The 22,103-nt window shown below is 45.5% G+C and overlaps 1 protein-coding gene across 1 annotated transcript in view; it reads left to right on the top strand.

The window, feature by feature from the left end:
• Positions 1 to 7,081: 7,081 nt before the first annotated feature.
• Positions 7,082 to 22,103, top strand: part of C3 (complement C3) — a 36,907-nt gene continuing 21,885 nt past the window's right edge. Inside the window, exons 1-13 of the mRNA XM_069082892.1 lie at positions 7,082 to 7,241; positions 8,307 to 8,499; positions 12,621 to 12,780; positions 12,958 to 13,028; positions 13,291 to 13,385; positions 13,961 to 14,043; positions 16,169 to 16,259; positions 17,586 to 17,688; positions 18,031 to 18,148; positions 18,295 to 18,410; positions 18,642 to 18,788; positions 20,888 to 21,100; positions 21,689 to 21,892. Of these exons, the coding sequence (XP_068938993.1) occupies positions 7,180 to 7,241; positions 8,307 to 8,499; positions 12,621 to 12,780; positions 12,958 to 13,028; positions 13,291 to 13,385; positions 13,961 to 14,043; positions 16,169 to 16,259; positions 17,586 to 17,688; positions 18,031 to 18,148; positions 18,295 to 18,410; positions 18,642 to 18,788; positions 20,888 to 21,100; positions 21,689 to 21,892 (1,656 nt within the window). The 5' untranslated portion in view covers positions 7,082 to 7,179. The remainder of the gene's footprint in view (positions 7,242 to 8,306; positions 8,500 to 12,620; positions 12,781 to 12,957; positions 13,029 to 13,290; positions 13,386 to 13,960; positions 14,044 to 16,168; positions 16,260 to 17,585; positions 17,689 to 18,030; positions 18,149 to 18,294; positions 18,411 to 18,641; positions 18,789 to 20,887; positions 21,101 to 21,688; positions 21,893 to 22,103) is intronic.

Here is a 22,103-nt window from a genome sequence, read left to right as displayed (position 1 = left end):
AATATTAATGATGCAGATTAAACTAAAAATGAGTCCTATATATATTTTTCCCGGGAGCTGCTAAAACATTTACCAGCATAACCCTGCATAGAGGCTAAGTTGTATTTACTACACAGAAGGCAAAAGTAAAATGTAACTGTGCCAGCGACCACCACCCCAGCCTAGCTGTACTAGTTTTCACCCCTCCCCCAGAGTTCTCTGGTATCCTTCAGGGACCGGGATGTGTCTGGGCTCTCTCTGCCAGTGGTTCTAGCTTCCATCAGTGGTGTTCCTTCAAGTGTAAAGGAGGTCCCCTGAATTCACAGATTAGCTTTGACGAAGAAATATTCCTTTAAAAGGTAAAATTACAAACCTGTACCTGTTCTAGGTTCAGACCCCACCTCAGGGTCTCAGACATGCTGACTTCTCCAGGGCTGCTGGCTGTCATGCTCTCCCTGAAATCCTGGTTCCAAAGTCTCAGGGGCACCTGAAAACTGAAAAGAAACAGTCTGATTTCTCAGACTCAAAGTAAAGGAGAGGGAGTAGGAAGGGATCCTCCCTCCCCAGTTTTCTTCATGGTACTCAGCTCTATGATACTTCCAGATGTGGCAGCAGAGTGATCAGAACAGCTGGGGAGTAGAGTGGGGGAAAGTAGGATATGGCATAAGCAATAGACATTCACTTGCTTCCTCAATGTCATACAATAAAGTCTCAAAACAGCCCATGTTGCATGATCATATACAATCCCACATGCATGTAGAGATAAAAATCAGTTATCCCAGATACAAAGTTGTGTGGATTCAACAAAATAAGCATTTTACCAAGTTTACCAAATATCTGCCCCAATCTGGTAAATTTTAAAGATGTAGCCTTTTGGCTACATAACCAATCAAAGGAGGTTTCCCCCACTCATGCTATAGGGGATGCAGGACAACGGATCTGGACATGGGACAAGGCCCTCATTATAAAACAGTAAGATTTGGGAGCAGTTGGGCATACCCACTCTTAATAAAGTTGATTTTCAACTCCCCTCTAATGTCTTCTGTATCACTCCTTTTCATTTTCCCAGGTGAATGAGAGACAGATGAACCCAAAGACCATTACAGAGAAGTACTTTCAATCGTCCTCCATTTCAAAGTCATGGGGGAAAGGGGAATCTCAAAGCGATCGAACTCATTCAATCTTTGTAGAAACTACATTCATTTTCTAGCCAGGTGCCAGCCAAGTCAATCTACTACTCAGCCCTGGGCCTCAGTAGGCTATCAATGATTCAGCAGGCTGGCCCTGGGCCACCCATGGAGTCAACTTTCTTCTCTCTATTTCATCCTAATGTGTGGTGGGCACAACCAGAAACCAGTCACTTGGTGCTTCCATGAGCTAACTCCAGTTTCCCCTCAGGCCAGCTACGTGGTCATTTATGTATCTTCACTAGTGCCATAGCTGTGCTCTCAAGAGTACCAATCAGCTATGTGAAGAAACCAAAAGTGATTCAAAGAGCCAGTCGCTCATAAATTACATACTCTTTTAAAAGTCTCACAAGGGTACACAACCCAGTGCAATCCTAACAGCTGCTTTTTATAAGAATGCCAAGCTTTTTCTACTTTGTGGCACAGGGAATAGAGTTAAGAATAGAGGGACAGAAGAAGTGAAGTCTACACCTATTGTAGATGGTTTTTTTGAGGACTTCAGCTATAAAGGCAGAAGACATAGAGGACAATAGTTAGCAGGAATGGAAGGATCAAGTAAGGGGAAACGTTGATAAGTCTGTAGGCTACAGGGAATAAGCGAGTAGGCAGGGAGAGACTGAAAATAAGTAATAGAGTGAGGGTGACAGAGGGGGCAACGTGTTGGAGGAGACGCAGTGGAATGGGATCATTTGAATAAGTAGAGGATTGGAAAGGGATAAGGCCACTTCATCATGTGAGACAAGGTGAAGGAGAGAGTGGCAGAAGGCTCCTAAGTGAGAGGAGATGGAGAGAAGAGGGAATTCATGGTGAATGGCCTCAATTTTTTCAGCAAAATATGCAGCAAGGTTCTCAGCTGAAAGAGTAGAGGGAGGCGGAGCCATAGGAGGCTTGAGGAGGGATGACAAAGTTTGAAAGAGCTGCCCTGGTGAGTGTGATAATGAGTTGATGAGGGAGGTATAGTATGGTAGGATTGCCTAGCAGCAGTGAGGGCCCAGTTGAGGTTATTCACTATAAATTTTTCAGAATGGTTGCATGACTTTCTATACTTCATTCAGCAGCACCTGTGTAGGGGAGAAGGCAATGAATGGGGGAGTGATCCAAAGTTGAAGCTAGGCAGGGCGCAATTAGCAAAATGATAAGGGGGGCTAGGAACTGAAGAGAAGAGGACAGTGTAGAATTGAACTGGTTCACCAAAGATTCAAGATGGGGAGAGGAGGAGAGAGTGGCTCTGCTTCACTAGTTCTTTCACCTCCAAAGGGTGGAGATCAGGCAGGAAAAGGGTACTATAGGGGATAGAAATCAAACTTGCACAAAAGGAGAAATAAGTCCTGTTCCCCACCAACTTTCCTCTTACCTCAGGAGACAGATGGTCTGAGGTCAAAGGGAAGGTTGCACTCTTTGTACCTGAGATCTCCCACGTCCTTGCTGGGAGACTAGGTTGGTGGCAGCAGGTAGAAATCCCTTTGTTCTGTCACAGATGGAAGCCTTGTGGCCAGTCCTCTTTCCACCTTCCCTGAACCCATCAGGATATTAAAGGCAGGACAGGGGAAGGTTTGGCTCTTCTCCCAGCTGAAGAGTCTGAGGTAGCCACAGAAAGTGGTGGCCTTTCTGAATGGATTGGAGACACTTTGGCAGGTCCCTTCAGGGGCCATGCTGTACCTATCAGGAGAGAGAAGGCACGAAGTGAGACATCAGAGGAATATTTGGCTCCTTCTCTCACCTGAAAAGACACACATGTAGAGGCAAACATTCCAGGAACACATCTAGAGGGATAATTCATACCTGATGCTGAAAGGCCTTCTTTCTCTCCCTCCCCCATCCCTCACGGACACTACTTGGCTATGTGTATTTGCAGGGTTCGTTAGATGCAGTTCTTCTGGGCACTGCTTTACTGCCCCTGGCTTAGCGGATATCCTTAGTGATCTCTCACGGGGAGAGTGAGCGCTGCCATGCCCTTTTAGCATAAAGACCTTATACTCTTTCTAGGTATGGCTCTTTTAGAAGAAGCAGAGACCTTTGTCTGGCACATCAGGTGGAAGAAGGACAAAGTGGGAACCCTTCCCACTAAAGCTGTGAGCTTTCTAACTGGGTCAAGGACATCAGGGAGTTAATGAATAATCAAAATTCAGGGAGCTGGGGTGGAGAAGATCCATGAAGCCTTTAGTGTGCTTAGAGAACTAATTGGGGAAGGAGCCTGGTTGGTTCTGGACATATTCCTTCCTGGATAAGGTTCCAAACAACATGGATGTGGGGAGGAAGAGCTCACCCCAAGCAAGTCTCCCTCTTTCTCCTCCTCCCTTTTCATGGGAGACAATAGTAACCAACATTTTGAGATAGTGGCCACATGTCTGGATTTGAAATTAAATTCTGGCTCTGATGTAAAAAAAAAAAAGTCCTAACAATTAGAGCTATAGCGAGGTAGAATGAACAGCACCTAGAATCAGAGACTGGGTGTCAGGTGTACAACAGAGTGAATTCTGGCTTCAGTGTGGGTTGGTCCAAGATGGCCCCTTCAAATTCCAAGAATGTTTGGTTCTGCTACTCTGCATGACTTAGAGCAGGTCATCCCTCTCTCTGAGCCTGTTTCCTTCTTTGTAAAATGAGGGGGGAGGTGAGGAAGATGGAACTAGATGACATCTAGGTGGTGCATTGATAGTGTGCTGGACCTGAAGCCATCCACAAAGATCTAAAGATACTGACTAGCTGTATGACCCTGGGCAAGTCATTTAACCTCTGTGTGCTTCAGTTTCCTCAGCTATAAGATGGGGATCATAATAGCACTTAATTTCCAGGGTTGTTGTGAGGATAAAATGACATAATATTCGGGAAGCGTTTAGTACAATGTCCAGTAAATAGTATGTGCTTAATATATATTTGTTCCCTTTGCCTTTCAGCTACACATTCTGACACTTGGTTTTCCCAAATTTCTCATACCTCCACTGCCAGCCTTTTCCCCTCCTCTGGGAGGTGAAGGGTGGGGTCTCTAGTCCAGGGGAGGCTCCACAGAGATGGCACAGGCTGGATCTGAAAAGATAAGCGTGGCTTAGGTTGGCCCAGAGCCCCAGCAACTGGGAATTGAGGAGCGGGGTAGAGTGGAGGAAGGCAGAGCCAAGGTGTACTGAAAACTGATCAAACTCAGGGGAGATGAGTGTTGTAAGAGGGAGCCCCCATGGGCAAGTGTTGACGTTATCTTCCCATAGGCAGGGAGGACAGTACATATTGATCCAGACTTTCCCGCTGCTTTCCAGAGGATGGCATTTGCTTATTGACGGGAATGTGTCCATGTGGGAGGAGTGGTCAAAGCTCAGATGGACCCTTGTACAGTGTCCTTGAGGCTGAACCCTGGACCCTGACTCCCCAGCTCCTCCTTTGGTTCCTCGTGGGTCCTAACTGGTTCATTCCTGACCTTGGGCAGGAGGTCCTTTAATTGTCCTCTCCCCCTTCCCCAAGAATCCTTATCCTAGTCATTCATCCCACCCTTCCTAATACTGGAAAGTCCCTGCCAAAGTTTGACCTTCTTCCCTCTCTTCCTAATTCTGATTCCAGTCCCACCAGTCAGCAGCCAAGGACCCCAGGGACAACCAGAAAACACGAGCGTTTCCTAGATGATTTGGGGCAAATCCCTTCCTGTCTCTTGGCTTCAGTCTATTGAACCTATAAAATGATTGGGGTGTGAATTCTCTCTAGCAGTTGAGAGCTGGAGCTGGAGCCAGTGACCGAGTGGTTTCTCCACATTGGGCCTTCTGAAGTTCCCGCTTATCACTTTCACACTTGTGGCAGTCCATAGTGTAGGGGAGCAGGCTGAGCCATGGAAGGGTTGAAACCCAGAAATCTGGGAAGTGAGGAGAAGAGCAAGGAAAAATCTTGAAGGAAGAATGGAAGGAGGGGCTTTGTGGGAATCTTTTTTCCTGCTGTTTCTCTTCCCCAGGGTGAACTCTCCTCCCTCATTCCCTCACACCTCTCCCCTCTCCCTGAACTCTTGAGAGCGTTCATTGCAATATAAGGAACCCTGGGCTTAGGAATCAGATCTGATTTGCCAAATGACTGCAAGCAAGCGCCTTCATCTTCCTGGGTCCCTGTTTTCTAACATACCAAAGGATCTCTAAGTGCCCTCCCTGCTCTGATGGTCAACTGGAGCTCTGACTTTCCTTTCCCCTCAAAGGCACCGTGTTGTAATACGTGGAAGGGAGGTCAGGCCTGTTTTCTCCTAATCTTTCTATTCTGCTGCCAGCCTAAATCAGTGCCAAGAAAGGGGAGGGGCTTACCGGGAAACTAAGCCAGCCTTCCCCTTGAGCAGGGGTCAGGGAGGCAGGGCTGGGCTTTTCGGTTCTGGGAATTGGGACCCTTGTGCATTGGTTACTGTGTGTCCCTGGGCAAATGAATGACTCTTTCTGTGCATCACCCACTCCAAGGATTGAAGAAGTTTGTACCAAACAGGTGCAGTGAAGATATAAATATTGGAGAGGGAGGGGCTGCTACGTGCTCCAATTCATTCCATGCTATTCCATTCAATAACCATGTTTTAAGCATCTACTACAAGCCAAACACTAGGCTAGGTGCCCAGGATACAAAAACTATACAGTGCCTGCCCTCACTGAGCTTACATTTGTGGGGGGGGGGGGGATAGAGAACAACATATAAACAGATAAATAAATGCAAAGTGTGAAGAAAGTGAGTAGAGGAGGAGAGGGAGACAGCAGCTAAGAGGAGGAGGAGGATAGGACTTGGGTGGAGCCTTGAAGGAAGCAATTGCATTAAACTTTGACGGTGCCCCTCCCTCCCCCCCTTCCCATCTCCTCCACCTCCATTCCAAGTGAAAACAAGACCTGGGTTTGTGCAGGGATACTTGGGGACCCAAGGCATCCATCCTAGCATCATAATGTAGCCACTGGGAATAGATTCCTGGTGATTCCAGAGCAGGCTGACATGTGTCCAGCACATGAGAGGCCCTCTTCCTTCTCTTCTCCCCCACAATATTTTCCATTTCAGGGGCCTTGAAGAGGATTTTTGCCAGTGTTGGGATAAGGTGGGGAGGCGGTCAGTTACTAGGTGGCACAATGGATAGAGCACTGTCCCTGTAGTCAGGGGGACCTCAGTTCAAATTCTATCTCAGGTACCTACTAGCTGTGTGACCGTGGGCAAGTCACTTAACCCTGGATTTCCGAGAGACAGAGAGAGAGAGGGAGAGAGAGAGAGAGAGAGAGAGAGAGAGAGAGAGGAGAGAGAGAGAGAGAGAGGAGAGCCAGTAGGAAAGACAACAAGGAAATGAGGCTGTAGAAAGTGGTGTGGTTTTCACCAGGAGTACTTTTCTGCTACTTCTCTTAACCTAGAGTTAGGTTACAATTCCAAATCCCAGCCACAACCTATGTAAGCATTCTAAAGGTCCAAACTTGAAGGAGTCTTAGGGATCATTTTATCTAAATTCCTCATTTTAAAGTCCCCTCATTTTGATCTGGGTTCATTCCACTACAGTGAGGCCACTGGGTATATACAGTGGGAAAAAGCTGGGTTGGCAGTCTGGTCCCAGGTCCAAATTTAACTATGTGCTACCGGGTCAGTAATTTCCTTCCCTTCCTTGACTGTTCCTTTTCTGATCTGTTAAATAGGCCTATTAATGCAGTTAGATGGTTGCATTAATATTAGCCTTGTGGACTTCTTAGCACTCTTGTGTTGGCTCGTTAATACAGATGTGTGGAATAATTAAGGCAGATGTTCAGGCTAGTTCATCCTCTGTCCTTCCTGTCCTGGCCTTGAACCCCTCAGAAGAGTTAAAACCCAGACAAATGAAGAAGGAAACAAAGAGTTCCGGCCCTCCCCTTGGCTCAATAGGGACTATCCCAGATTGAGAAATCCCCAGGCCCGCCCCTCTCAGGGGAGGGTTTGGGGGGCAGTCTCTGGGCCCCAGGATAAGAAGCCACCTCCAGGGTTCGGCTCACTCCCTTCCCTCTCCCTCTTTCTCCTCTTTCCCAGCTGATTCTGCTTGTCCTGCCTCTCTCTGTTCCAGTCTAGAGCCATGGGACCACTGGCTGTCCTGCTGGCTCTGAGCTGGGTGACCCTGGCTCAAGGGGATCCACTGTGAGTAGTGGGGAACCTTCCTCCCAACTTCCTCCCCTGGGGGGCCCTAGATTTGTAGGGATTTTGTGCATTGAGCTAGAGGGACCTGGGACCCAAGGATAGCTATGGGATTGAGGAATGCTAACAGGGGTGGGGAACCTCAAGGCTGCATGTCACCCTCTAGGTCCTCAAGTGCAGTTATTTGAAGAAGTCCAAACCTCGAAGTTTCAGTCAAAGGGCTGCACTTGAGGACCTAGAGGGCCATATGTGGCCTCAAGGCCACAGATTCCCCACCCTTGGATTAGAGGTTCTTTACCTTTTTTGTCATGGATTCATTTGGAAGTATCATGAAGCCTATAGATCCCTTCTCAGAATAATATTTTAAGTGCAAAAATTAAATGCATTTGATTACAAAGGAAACCAATTAGATTGCAATGTAGTTATCAAAATATTTTTTTTTAATGAGTTCCTGGAATCCAGGTTAGGAATTCCTGGACCTTCAAGACTGGAAGGCATGTGATATCTATGGAATTTGGGCAACCACAGACATGATGAGTGAGCCTAGAACTCTGGAGACAGCTGGAGGATCTAGGAGACATCTGTGGGACCCAGATGTCTATGGGATTTGAGGACATTCATAGGATGTAGGTTATATATGTGGGAGTTGGGGGATCTGTGGGATCCAGGGATTATTTGCCCTGGGTCAGAAAAAAGTAAAGAGATTTGGTTGATATTTCTGGCCAAGCTCAGTTGCCAGTTAAGGAAAATCTAGACATTCTTGGATATGGAATATGGATAGAATCAGGTTTTGGTGCAGCTAGCTCTGAGGAAGTGGAAGGGACTGAGAGAATGGCATCAGACTGTACCAGGATCCCAGGGACAAAGGATAGAGCAGAGCAGTACCAAGAACATAGATATTGGAGCCGAACATTAATGAGGTCTCGGGAGCCTTCTCCAGGAGAGCTGTCAGCTAATGCCTGCTTTCTTGGGTGGGACTACCTCAGCTCTGAGGTGCAGGAGCTCAGTGGGCACTGGCTGTCTAGGGCTAGAAATGACTTCTTCTCCCACCTACCCAAACCCCGTCAGCTACATCCTGCTCACTCCCAATGTCTTGAGACTGGAAAGTGAGGAGCAGCTGGTCCTGGAAGCCCATGAAGCAGCCGGTGATGTGCCTGTTGAGGTCTCCATTCACGACTTCCCTCAAAAGAAGCAAGTCCTTTATTCGGAGAAGATCACACTGAACAATGCCAATAATTACCTGGGTACCATCACTGTTAAGGTGAGTAAACGGTTCCCTATGAGTCACCTTGACCCTCTGGTCAATTTGTCCAACTGTCCTATTCCTATACATAAAGCCTACACAAAGTCTGCTCTGACCGCCCCAGACATTACCCACTATCAGAATGATAAAATTTCAAGATTAGAAGGGTCTTACTGATTATCTAGGCCAAGCCCTTCCTCATAGGGCAGCTAGGTGATACAGGGGCTAGAGTCCTGGACTTGTAGCCAGGAAGACCTGAATTTGAATCCTGCCTCAGTTTCTTGCTAGCTGTGTGAATCCTGGGCAAGGTACTTAATCTGTTTCTTTACCTGTAAAATACCAACCTCATGGGGCTGCTGTGAGTTCCAGTGACAACATGTAAAAGGCTTTGCAAACCTTCAGGTGCACTGCTAAGCAGTTTAACAGGTAAGAAACAGAGGCCAAAAAAGTGCTCTGCCCAAATGCATGCAGGTATTAAGGGGGCAGAGATGAAACTTAACTCTAAATTTTTTGTGTAAAGTTCAGTTCCTGTTTCCACTATACCATTCTACCCCTCTGGGACTTCCAGTACCTTCCAACCCCCATCAGATGCCTTTAAGCCATAGATGCCAAGCTCATCCGATCTGCAGATGACACAAAGCTGAGAGGGATAGCTAATACATTGGATGGCAATTGGGCTCTGAAGATCTCTTGGCAGACTAGATTATTGAACCGAGTCCAGTAGAAAAAAAATTATTAGGAATAAACATGAAGTCCTGTGCTTGGGTTAAAAAAAAACAGACAAGCAAAAAACCCCAGTTCAGTCTGAAAGAGGCATGGCTAGCCAGCAGTTCTTCTAAGAAAGATCTGTGTATTTTGTAAAATGCAGCAGCTCAGAGTTGGAAGGGGCCTCCCCACTCCACCTGAACCAGAGTCCCTTCTCCACCCTAGCTGACAAATGGCCATTCATTCAGAGCTTTCTCACAAATCTCAGGGAGGGGGGATCCTCGCCTCCTCACAAGGAAGCCCATTTTCCTTTGGGACAGCTCTCATTGTTAGGATGTTTTTTCTTAAGTTGAGTCTAAATTTGTTTCTTTGCAACTTCCACCTGTTGATTCTAATTCTACCTTCTTGAGGCCACCTCCTTAACATCTCATCTCTTCAAACACTTAAAAACAACCACCACTAAGTTTTCATCTTAAGACTTAACACTTATTTTTCAAACAACCCTAATGCGATAATGCGTGGTCTTAAAGCTTTTTCAAGGCAGCTAGGAGAGTGCCAGGAGGAAGGAAGGTTCAGCTTCCTGAGTTCAAATCCAGCCTCAGACATTTAACTCACTTTGTGACCTTGAGCAAGTCACTTCACCCTAAACCAGCTCTGAGTATTTGGATTTCAGGGCTTGGTTTATCGGAGTTTTTTTGGTTGTCAGGATTTAAGAAAGTGGGGGCAGCTAGGTGATTCAGTAGACAGAGTCAGACTCAACTGAAACAACTAAACAATAAAAAGCTTTCTCCTTATCTTGTTTGCCTTTTTCTGAATGTTCTCCAGCTTCTTAAAGTCTTTCTAAAACATGGCACTCAGAATTAAATACAATACTCCACGTGTGGTCTCTAACCAGGGCAGAGGCGAGCAGGGCAAATGCTTCCCTGGTCTTGGACACTAAGCTTGTCAATACGGCCAAAGATTACTTTTCTAGCTGCCACAATCACACTATTTACTCAGACTTTGCTTGTGGTCCATTAAAGCTCCCAGATTTTTCCAGGCAAATTCAATTACCCTGTCTTGTATTTGTAAAGTGGGTTTTTTGGAGCATAAGTGTAAGACTCTATATTTGAATTGAATTGGTCTAGATCAGGGGTGGGAAACCTTTGGTCTTAAGGCCACGTGTGGCCCTCTAGGTCCTCAAGTGCAGCCCTTTGACTGAATCCAAACTTCACAGAACAAATACCTTTAATAAAAAGGTTTGTTCTGTAAAACTTGGACTCAGTCAAAATGCTTCACCCAAGGACCTAGAAGGCCACATGTGGCCTCAAGGCCATAGTTTACTCACCCTTGGTCTAGATGGGTAATTTGTTCAGTGTGGGCAACTTAGGTGGGGAAACTTCCTCTACCTCTCAGCTTGTTCCTTCTACTCATTAGTAACTTAAGAGTTTTAAAGAATTTTTCATTTAATTTAACTTAGAAAAGAAATTTAAAGAATTAAAGAGTTAGGGGCGGCCAGGTGGCTCATAAGAGCAGCGGCCCCAGAGTTGGGATGACCTATAATAGAATCTGGGCTCTGATACTTAGCACCACACGCAGAAATAACTGGCCAACTGGCCAACTGGCTGTGTAACCTTGAGCAAGTTACTTAACCCCAATTGCTTTAAAAAAAAAAAAAGAATTAAAAGAGTTTAAGGAGTTGCCTTAAGGTATGAAGAGGTTAAGGGACTTGGAGAGGTGTGCTGGTAAATGTTTAACAATCACCCCAAATATAAGCAGGACATACTTTTAAATTTAATTTGAATTATTACTATATTCTCCATCACTTTCTTAAGGTTTTTTGTTTTTGTTTTTTTTTTGCTTTTTGGAGGGGAGAAGGTAGGGCAATTGGGGTTAAGTTATTTCCCCAAGGTCACACGGTTAGTTTTGTGTTGTGTGTGAGGTCAGATTTGAACTCAGGTCCTCCTGACTCCAGGGCCAGTGCTCTATTCACTGTGCCACCTAGTTGCCCCACTTTCTTAAGTTTTTGTTGTTGTTGAGTGGCTTTCAGTCATATCTGACTCTTTGTGACCCCATTTGGGGTTTTCTTGACAGAGATGCTAGAGTGGTTTGCCTTTTCCTTCTCCGGCTCATTTTACAGATGAGGAAAGTGAGGCAAACAGGGATAAGTGACTTGCCCAAGATCACACAGTTAGTAAGTGTTCGAAGCTAGATTTGAACTCAGGAAGATAACTTCAGACCTGGAGCTCTATCCACTGAACCACTTAACTGCCCCAACTTTCTTAAGTCCTGACAACCAAAAAACTCCAATAAAGCAAGCCCTGAAACCCAAGGTATAAATATTCAGAGCTGGCTTCAGCACACCCCTGGATTTGCCCAGGGTCACACAGCCAATATGTGTCAGAGGCAGAATTTGAATACAGATCTTCCAGACTTTCTTCCTGGCCAGCTTTTTCTCTGCTATCTACAGCACAATACCTGTCTAAGAGTTTACATTTATTCCTATTAGATTTCATCTAATTAAAGTTAGCCCAATGTTTGTACCAGTCAAGATTTTTTTTGATTTCTGGCTCTGTCATTCAGAATCAATATTCAGTCTGGAGGAAGGCATTCAATTATTCAGGATGGTGAAGGAGAGCCTGGTACTCAGGCCACATGAGAGGATCCTTTGAAGGAACTGGAGATGTTTTTAGCCCAGAGAAGAAAAGATAGGGTGTGAAAAAATTACTGTCTTTACATGCTGGAAGGGCTTGTTACCTGGAAGAAGATCTAAGCTTTTTCAGCTTGGCTCCAGGAGACATATAGGCCAAAACACTTTCTCCTGTTTGGGCCTGTTTCTTATCGTAAAATGAAGGGGTTGCACTAGATGACCTCTTGGGTCATTTCCATCTCTAGGCTTACGGTACTATGGTTAATAGCACTTGTTCTATTTATATGACGTAGAGATTTTGGCAGGGAAAATACTCTGTAAATTCAGTTCAATTCAATGGACATACTGTGCTGTAAATTTTAAAGTGCTATAGAAAAGAGCTATAATTATAATTATATTAATAATAACCATCTCAACCATAATAATTTATTTCTGCCCCATGGGCTTCTCACAACTCTGGTGACCTGAACCTCTGCCTAGTAGAAGGCCAAGCAAAGATGGACCTGCTCCTTTCCATCCCCATCCCCCCAAGTATGGTTGAGCCTGGGGCCATGATCAGGAGATCTCAGGAAAGATTTGTGTACTGGAGTTCCCCAGTTGCCTGACCTTCCTAGGCCCAGAAGGGAAGCTGATATCCTGGCAAATTTCAAGAATCAGGGATTACTTTCTGGAGGAGGAAGAACTTGAATTGAGCTCAGAGAGCATCCCTTGGGGGGGAGTAAGGGGTGAGACTAGGGAAGGGGGAGGGTATGCTGGTGGGGGATAGACCATTGAGGGGCACTACCCCATCCCCACACCCTTTCAGGTCCCAGCCCAGAACTTCCAGAATAAGAAAGACCACAAGTTCGTCAGTATCGTGGCCAAGTTTGACAAGGAAAAAGTGGAGAAAGTGGTGCTGGTGACTCTCCACAGTGGCTACCTGTTTATCCAGACGGACAAAACCATCTACACACCTGGTTCCACAGGTAAGTGAGCTCTCACCTAGCTAGGCTCAGATGGGAAGACCAGCACTGGCCAGCTCCCCCGGCCCTATAGGCTGTGGGCTCTTTTGGTAATGCTGGTGTGTAGTGGGGGTGGGAGGGAAAAACAGACAGACAGGAGGCAGCTAGAGCTCATGAGTCTCTCTCCCCTTCCCCTTTCAGTTCTCTACCGGATCTTCACTGTGGGCCACAAGCTTCAGCCTCTGGCCAAAACTCTGACTGTCAGCATCCAGGTAATGGGGGTCAGCACAAACACATGCCACACACAATGGCACACATACACAAACAGCCCCTCATGGACACCCAGGCACATGTAGACAAGGACATACACACATATATAAACATACATCCATAGGACACCCCACCTGCCCACTCCCTACCACAGTGCTTGGACAGCCACCACAAGCATGCAAGACTCATCCACATGTAGGTGGTGGAGAGGGGGCCTGGAGCTCAGGGCTGGATCACCTCTTAACCTAAACTCTTCACCCACAGTCTCCTGATGGTGTCATCATCAAGAAGGACCCGCTGTCCTCTCAGAACAAGAATGGCATACTGAGCCTGTCCTGGAGTATTCCTGAGCTTGTCAAGTAGGTGGCTTGACTCAGATCCTGGGGGTGGGGAAGTGTGTGTGCTGGGGGCCCAATTTTCTCTCCCAACCTTCATCCTTGTTGAACTCAGCTCTGTGTGTGTGTGTGTGTGTGTGTGTGTGTGTGTGTGTGCGCGCGCGCGCGCGCGCGCGTGCTTCTTGGGGGATGAGCCCCAGAGGGAAGCCTTTTAGGGGCACATGGGCAGCTTTTCTCCTGATGATCCACTCTGAGCCCTGATTTGGGTCTGTCCCATGTCCCACCTGACCTGCTCCTGAGATGTTTCAGTTTGGGGAGGGGGAGAAGGAGTGAAAAAAATCCTGAACCGCAGACTCAAAGCATCAGGGATGGAGTCCTTGGCTCTGCTACTGACTTGCTTTGTGACTTTGGAGAAATCACTTGATCTCTCTAGGCCTCTGTTTCTCCAAATTAAAATGAGGAAGTTTGTACTAGATTTCTGAGTTCCTCTCCAGATCCTATGATCATCTTTTAATAGTGAGTGCTCCCTAGGGCATACCACTCCCACCCCCTAGGCTAGACTGCTCTCAGTCTTGTTTCTGTTTCCTTCCCTTTTCCAGCCTGGGCCAGTGGAAAATCATCGCTTATTATGATGACTCCCCCCATAAAACCTTCTCTGCTGACTTTGAAGTGAAGGAGTATGGTAAGGAGGGTAGGGGGTATTAAAGATTGAAAGGGCTCTGATTTCCCCTCAGTACACCTTCCTTCCAGGGTCCCCCAGGAAAGTTCCTCAGGTTCTTCTGGATGTCCCCTAGTTTTATTTTATTTTATTTTTACTTTTTGGAGGGGGGAAGGCAGGGCAATTGGGGTTAAGTGACTTGCCCAAGGTCACATGGCTAGTAAGTATTAAGTGTCTGAGGTTGGATTTGAACTCAGGTCCTCCTGACTCCAGGGCCAGTGCTCTATTCACTGTGACACCTAGCCACCCCTGTCCCCCAGTTTTAACCACAGTATTCCTATCAGATTAAGACCTATCAGAATGCCTTCCCAGTGCCTCCCAGCTCCCCAAACCAGACTTCTTTTTTTTGTTTTTGTTTTTTTACTTTTACTTTTTTAGTTTTTCAAGCAACAAGTTTTTTTTTATTAATCTGTCCTCTCAACTCTTTCTTCAATTAAATACATTAAGAAAAACAAAACACATTCCTCAATTCATATGTATATAGTCTAGCAAACCAAATTATATCTCCTTCTGCATGTTAACTCACCTCTCTGTCAGTTGTGAGTAGTATGCTTTATCTTCATTCTTTTGGACTCATGATACATTATTGCATTGATCAGAGTTTTCACATCTTTCAAAGTTGTTTCTCTTTGTAATGTTATCATTGTTCTCATAGTTCTGCTTACTTCAATCTGCATCAGTTAATGAATATCTTCTCAGTTTACTCTGAAATTGTCCGTTTCATCATTTTCTATGGCACAATCATATTCCATTACATTTATATACTACAATTGACAGTCCATAAAGTTCCAATTTTTGCCTACTACAAAAAGGCATTTTTGTACCTATAGTCCTCCTCCTCCTCCTCCTCCTCCTCCTCCTCCTCCTTTGTCTTCATATGGGCCTAATATATAACTTTATAAATGAGTATACAGAATTTGGTAACGTTTTACTAATGAACTGCAAACTCAATATGTATTAGTATTGTGATATATCAACCAAAAAATAAAAGTTCCAAAGTGCTTTCTAGAATGATTAGGTCAATTCATAGCTTGACCCAGATTACACAAGTATACCTGTTTTGCCATAGAGCCACCAACATTGTTGTTTCTGCCAGTCTTGATAGGTATAAGGTGGAACCAAAATAGTAGTTTTAATTTGCATCTAATTATTATCTTTTTTTTTGGTCTTTATTAATTTGTTTACTTTTAGCTTACAAGATTCATTACCACAATTCCTTGAGTTTCAAATTTTCTCTCCCTCCCCCCTCCCCCTCCCCATGGTGGCATACAATCAAGTATTAGTATCTGCAAATACTTTCACATTAGGCATTAGTCAGGCCAAACTAGACTTCTTAAAGCATCCCCTTCACTGTCTTTTTCCTTAGGTCTCTCCAATGACCCCCAGTGTTACCCCCCCCCCAAGGTTCTCCTCAGACTTGGATCCCTCAGAATTCCACTCCCTTCCCATTGTCTTATCCCTGACACAGACCTTTCAGGGGTTTTCACTCAGTGTATTTTACCCAGGAACCTCTAAATAGCCCCTTGTTGCCCATCCCTATGACCCCTAAGAATTTTCCCTAGTCTCCCCTATCTTAGACTCAGATCTCTAACTAATCACTGGGAGCCCACATTCTAATAGGTGGGAGACAAATACATGTAGGAGAACTCTGCTGCAGAGAAAGATAAAGAGGACCCTTTGTCTGTAGGGTACAATAGCAGAATGTGTCCCAGGCTCTTCCTTCCATACCCAGCCCTCTTAGAATATAACCCAGTATCTCCCCCAGATCCAGACCCCTCAGAATGTTTCCCTATATCTTTCCACTCTGACTCTGACCTCTGAGAGTGTCCTCCATGATCTTCCCACTTAGACCCAGACCCTTCAGAATGTCTTTCTCCAAGGATCTATAGCCCTCATAATGCTCCTAGTGTCCCACTGCCCCCCAGACCCAGAACTTTCAGAACGTGCCCCAATATGTGCTCATTTAGACCCAGACCCCCAAGAATGGCCCCAGTGTCTCCTCCCAGACCCAGAGCCCTCAGAATAGCTCCCAGTGTCTCCCCACTTGGACCTAGACAACTCAGAGCATGATTTCCTCATTTCCATCCAGTGCTGCCAAGCTTTGAAGTAAAGCTGCACCCAGAGGAAAAATTCTTCTACATCGACAATCCTGATGGTCTGAGTGTCTCCATCACAGCCAGGTAGGGGCTTATGTAGGATTTAGCGATTGATGGAAAGGGGCAATGAGACATGCCAAGGAAAAGATTTGGGAGAGTAGGGATATGGTTGGCCATGCTAGGGGAAGGACTGAGTGCTAAGCATGTAGTATGCAGAATTCAGCTTAGACAAATATTGATTAAGCCCTTACTTTGTGCAAGGCTCTGGGCTGTGGAATGGCAAAGTTTGTTTTCCGAAGGAGCTTAATGATCTCTGGAGGGCATATGACATGTGAACAAATAATTATAATAGAAGTTGGAAGAGAAACCAGAAAAAAGATACATTTGTAGAGGTTTTAGGAAGAGTGGGGAAGGAAGCCAGGGAAGGCTTCAGGGAAGAGGAAGTACCTGAGATGATCCTTAAAGGGTGGAAGACCCTCAATCATTCAAATGCAAGGCAAGATTGGGAGGAAGACCTGTCTCATTTGACTAGAACATAGAGTGCATGAAGAGCAGTTTGAGATAAGGTTGGAAGGGTTGGTTGAAGCCAGATTGTGGAATAACCTTGAGTCACAGTGTAAGGTGACTGTTCTGAATGTAGTAGGGAGCCTTTGGAGGTATTTGAGGAGGGGAATGTCATGCTCATAGCTGTGCATTAAGAAGATGACCCAGGCATTGGAGTGAAGGAAGGAAAGGGGAGAGACTAGAGGCAGAGAGACAATCCAGATGAAAGGTGGGTGGTGGCAATGGGCGGGGAAAGGAGTGGGATGTCAGAGTTGTGCCTGTAGGAATGAAAAGACTTGGCAGTTGATTAGATGTGGTGGATGAAGAAGAGAAGAGGGAAGAACCAAAGGTGACTACCAAGGTTCTTGCTTGGGTGAGCTACCATCCATAGAAATAAGGAAGGTAGGAAAAGGCACTGGCTTAGGGAAAGATGATGAGTTTAGTTTGGGACATGCTGAGTTTGAGGTCAGGGGGACAGCCTGGTAGAGACATCTTGCAAGCAATATGGGACCAGAGCTCAGGGAAAAAAAGGTCAGGAGTGGAGATATTAGAGGAGGTCCTAGGACACTGGGGGAGACTTGTGTTAAATAGGCAAGAGGAGGATTGAAGAGAATGAAACAGACAACAAAGGAATGGTCAGAGAGGGAGGAAGAGAACCATGTGAATGCTAAGTTATGGAAACCAGGGTAAAGGAGGATCTTGAGAGGGCTCAGCATAATTCTGGGTTATCAGGGTTCATCCACTAGATACCAGACGGTACTTTCTGAGTCACAAGGAAGATGGGAAATCCCAGAGAAGGACCAATTCTTGCTAGAAGCAGTGGGAAGGATGAAGAGACCAAACTACTTCCTCCCTATTCCTGCATAGGTTCCTATATGGAAAGATGGTGGATGGCACTGCCTTTGCCATCTTTGGAATCCTGGATGAAGGGACTAAGCGTAGCATTCCTGAATCACTCACCCGAGTTGTGGTATGTGACCTGCCAAACCCAGACTCCCACCCCTTTACTGGGGCCCTCTCACCTATGCTGAGCCACAGTTCCATCACTTAACTGCCACCTCCTTCGCTGACTTGATTTTCTTTACTGGGCTCCAATTCCTCTAGGCCCCCAAATCACCCATGATCACCCTATCCCCTCTCTACTATGCCCCTCTCTGAGTTGTGATCCCCTTCACACTGTTGCCTACACCCTTTCATTGGTCTTCTGTTCTCTTCATGGAGCCCCTCTCCTCCTCACTGTACCCTCCTTGTGCCCATGTCTACTGCTCTTCGTTAAGCCTGAGCATTCCTCACTGAGCTATACCACACACAGATTGAAGATGGCAATGGAGATGTTGCTCTGTCCCGGGATGCTCTGGTCAAACAGTTCCCAGGCCAAAACCTGGTGGGAAAGTCCTTGTATGTGTCGGTCACAGTTATACTGCAGAGTGGTGAGTGGTGGAGGAGATTTTGTATGTGTGCGTGTGTATATGTACACGTGTGCGTGTGTGTATGTGCATGCGCACTAGAGCATACATATGGACTCTGGGCCCCCTCCTTCTTTCCTTCTGGTCTCACATCTCCTTTCTCTCTACAGGGAGTGACATGGTTGAGGCCGAATACACTGGGATCCCAATCGTGACATCTCCTTACCAAATTCACTTCACCAAGACTCCTAAACACTTCAAGCCAGCTATGCCTTTTGATCTCACGGTGAGACCCCTAGAATGCACAGGTCCTTCTCTGTAGGGAACATTTTTCATTTCCTTCCTAGGTCCTTGTCCCAAGGCTGATGGTGGGGGGAGGGGAGAGGTCTAGCCTCACTGCCTTCTACTGAAGTTATAGTCAGAGTCACTTTTCTTAGCTTAGAGGAAGGGATGGTTGATGAGGAATGGCTCCCCAGGAGGTCATTCACAGATATTCTCTGTTCTCTGACCTTTCTAGGTTTTTGTGACTAATCCAGATGGATCCCCAGCCTCTCATATTCCAGTGGTGGTCCCAAACTTTGATGTCCAGTCTATGACTCAAGAAGATGGTCTGGTCAAGTTGAGAATCAACACACCCAATAACCGTGGTCCTTTGAACATCGAGGTAAGTAATCTTGGGAACACACATAGTGCTGGGATTTGGTCATTTGCAATGTTGAGATTCTGTCATTTTGATAATTAGGGTCTCTCCTTGATATAGGCACAGTCTGTTTAAGCAGTTGAGGTTTTATCTTTTGCCTGAAATGATAGGTTTCTCTTACTTTCTTAACGAGGGTTTTGCTCACATAGAACCAAGGTTCATGGTTTGGAGAAAAGAGGGGTCTATATATGTTTTTTTCAAAATTTTTATGGATGTCCTTTGTTTTTACATCTCCTCCATTTGCCACTGCATCCCTCTCCCCACTCACTCTCAAAGAGCCAGTTCTCATAATAAAGAATTTTTAAAAAGAAGAACAGGAAAATCTTTAGCAAAGCTAACCAACATAGTTTAAAAAAAAAAAGTCTGATGTAATATGCAGTGTTCTGCACCCCTGGTTGCTCACTTCTGCAGAGAGACATGTCTTCTCTTATCACCTTTGGGCCAAGCTTGGTCACTGTAATTTCACAGCATTCAATTTCAATTGTTTTGTTGTTGTTGAGTCCATTTAGCTTGTTATGGTCATTGTAGATATTTTACCTATTCTGCTTATTTGACTTCGCATAAGATAATGTCTTCCCAAGTTTCTCTGCATTCACCATATTTATTCTTTCTTACAGCCAGTAATATTCTATTACATTCAGGTACCACCATTTATTTAGCCATTTTATTTTTCCTTTTGGAGGGCAATTGGGGTTAAGTAACTTGCCCAAGGTTACACAGCTAGTTTTTTTGTGTGAGTGTTCAGTGTCTAAGGCCAGAACCAAATTCGGGTCCTCCTGATTCTGGGGCCAGTGCTTTACTCACTGCGCCACCTGGCCGCCCCACTATTTAGCCATTTCTTAATCAGTAGGCTTTGAAATCCACTTCTTTGCTACCTTAAAAAATGCTATGATAAATACTTTGGTGTATTTTGGTCTTCCTTTTTGTCGTTGAGTTCCTTGGTGCATAGTCCTAGCAATGAGATCTCTGAGTCAAAAGATATGCATATTTTAGTTACTCTCTGCATGATTACAAAGTACTTTCCAAAATGATTATACTAAATCACAGTTCCATTAATTCATTGGTGTGTTCATCTTTCCATAACCCTTCCAACATTGACTATTTCTATTTGTAGCCATCTTTACCAATTTGCTGGGTGGGAGGTGAAAACTCAGGGTCTTTTGATTTTTTCATTTCTTATTATTAATGAGTTGAATCATTCTTTCATATGGTTGCTAATAGTTTGCAGAAAACTCTGTGTTCATATCATTTGACAATTTCTCTTTTGGGGAATGGCTTTCAGTCTAATATATTTCTGGTAGTTGTCTATATAGTTTTTCAACATCTACCTATTTTACAGATGGAGAAACCCAGACCCTTATAACTTAGAGCTCTTCCTGTTGCTAATATGTCTTAGTGGTAAATAAGGAATACTACATAGTCCTCTCTCTCCCTCCCTCCCTACCCCATTCTGCCACACCCTCCCCCCGCCCCCCGCCCCCCTCCAATGCAACTGGCAGTTTTCCAGAGACAGCAAAAGCTGATTCCTCCCTCCACACACCCCCACCTCTCTCTCTTTTCCCTCCACCTCTCTCCATTTCTTTTCTCTCTCTCTACTTTTCTCCCTCTTTCTATTCTTTTCTCCCTCTATCTTTCCCCTCTCTCTGTCTCTCTCCCTTCCTCTTTCTGCTTATCTTTGTACTTCTATATCTCTCCTTTCTCTCTTTCTCTCCCTGTCTTTTCCCCTTCTCCCCTCCATCTTTTTCTCCCCCCTTCACTCTTCTCTCTTCCTACCCCTTCTCTGCGTTTCTCTGTGTCTCTCTCTACCTCTGCCTCTGTGTATGTGTCTCTTTCACACAGACTTTTCTCTTCTCTTGTCATTTTGAAATACCCCACCACCCCAGACCTTTTCTTACTCTGGACAAGTCGCAGTCTTCTATGGGCTTCCTGGATGGTGCTGACCAGAAGGCATCCTATCCTGTCCATTCTCCTGCTTATAAATGATCCGGTCCTAAAAAATTCATTTGTACATGCAAAGCAAATGTGTGCTGTGGACTAAGGTTTTATTTCCTTCCTACCCTCAGGTGAGGACAAACAAGGAAGGCCTCCTTAGGGATCGCCAGGCATCCCAGAGAATGGTAGCTCAGCCCTATCAACCTGTAGCTGGCTCCAACAATTACCTGCACCTGTCTGTGCCCTCAGTGGAACTCAAGGTTGGCGATAACCTGAACATCAACTTCCACTTACGAACAGATGGGCCCACTATCAACCAGCAAATCAATTACTTCACCTATGTGGTAATTCCTGACCCCATTCTTCTTTTTCTTCTCCCCATCTCCCAGGTCTCCCTTGCTCTGATTCTTCTTGCTTTCCTCTTCTTTCCCCTCCAGACCTTCAGATCCTTTCCCCTCCTCCTAGCTTCTGTCTCCATGATCCTTATTGAGTCCCCTTCATCCCTAATGAAAGACAGTGTGGTGTAGGCGGTAGGAGACCGAGTTTGAAATCAGGAAGGCCTGGATTCAAATCCTACCTCTTATACTTACTTGCTTTGCAAACTTTAAATTACTATATAAAGTTACTATCATTATCATAATCATAATATCCCTGTTCATCTTCCAGATCCTCCTTTCCTTGGTCCCCTTCTCCCATTCAATTTGTCCAGACTCTCCTCTTTTAATCCCTCTCTTTCCCTACTTCTCATTGGGTCCTTCTCCCTCAGTCTCCTTTGATTTCCCTCTCCCACATTCTCTTCCCTCTAGGTTCCCCACCCTTGTTCCCTCTTGGGCACCTCTCCCTTGCTCCTCCTCCCAGAACTCCCCAGTCTGCTGTCCCTGCAAAAGCAAAGTCAGTTGGCCCTACCCCTCCATAATTTGTGTCCTTCCCAGATCATGAACAAGGGGCTGGTGTTGAAAGTTGGACGGCAACCGCGGCAGCAGGGCCAGGATGTGGTGGTGCTCTCACTACCTCTCACACCTGACTACATCCCCTCCTTCCGAGTGGTGGCCTATTACCATCTGACTAGGAATGGCCAGAAGGAGCTGGTGGCTGACTCTGTATGGGTGGATGTCAAGGACACTTGCATGGGCAAGGTGAGCCCTACACTAGCCTTGGCTTCTTAGCCTTGGGTCTGTCTTTGTTTCTATTTAAGAGTTCCATGGTTTGCTTCTAGAGCTAATGATCTCCCCATCTCCAGAGGTATTTAAGGAATAGCTAAATGATCTCTTTTTGAGAACTTTATAGAGATTGTTCTTGATCAGGCATGGGTTTCTTCCTTAACTGTGAAATGGTAATAATAATAAT

The sequence above is a fragment of the Petaurus breviceps genome, unplaced genomic scaffold (genome assembly GCF_028583685.1).
Source record: "Petaurus breviceps papuanus isolate PSGF00001 unplaced genomic scaffold, PetGlider_PUasm1.0 172, whole genome shotgun sequence".
Taxonomy (NCBI): domain Eukaryota; kingdom Metazoa; phylum Chordata; class Mammalia; order Diprotodontia; family Petauridae; genus Petaurus; species Petaurus breviceps.
This window is presented reverse-complemented; position numbering and strand designations above follow the sequence as displayed.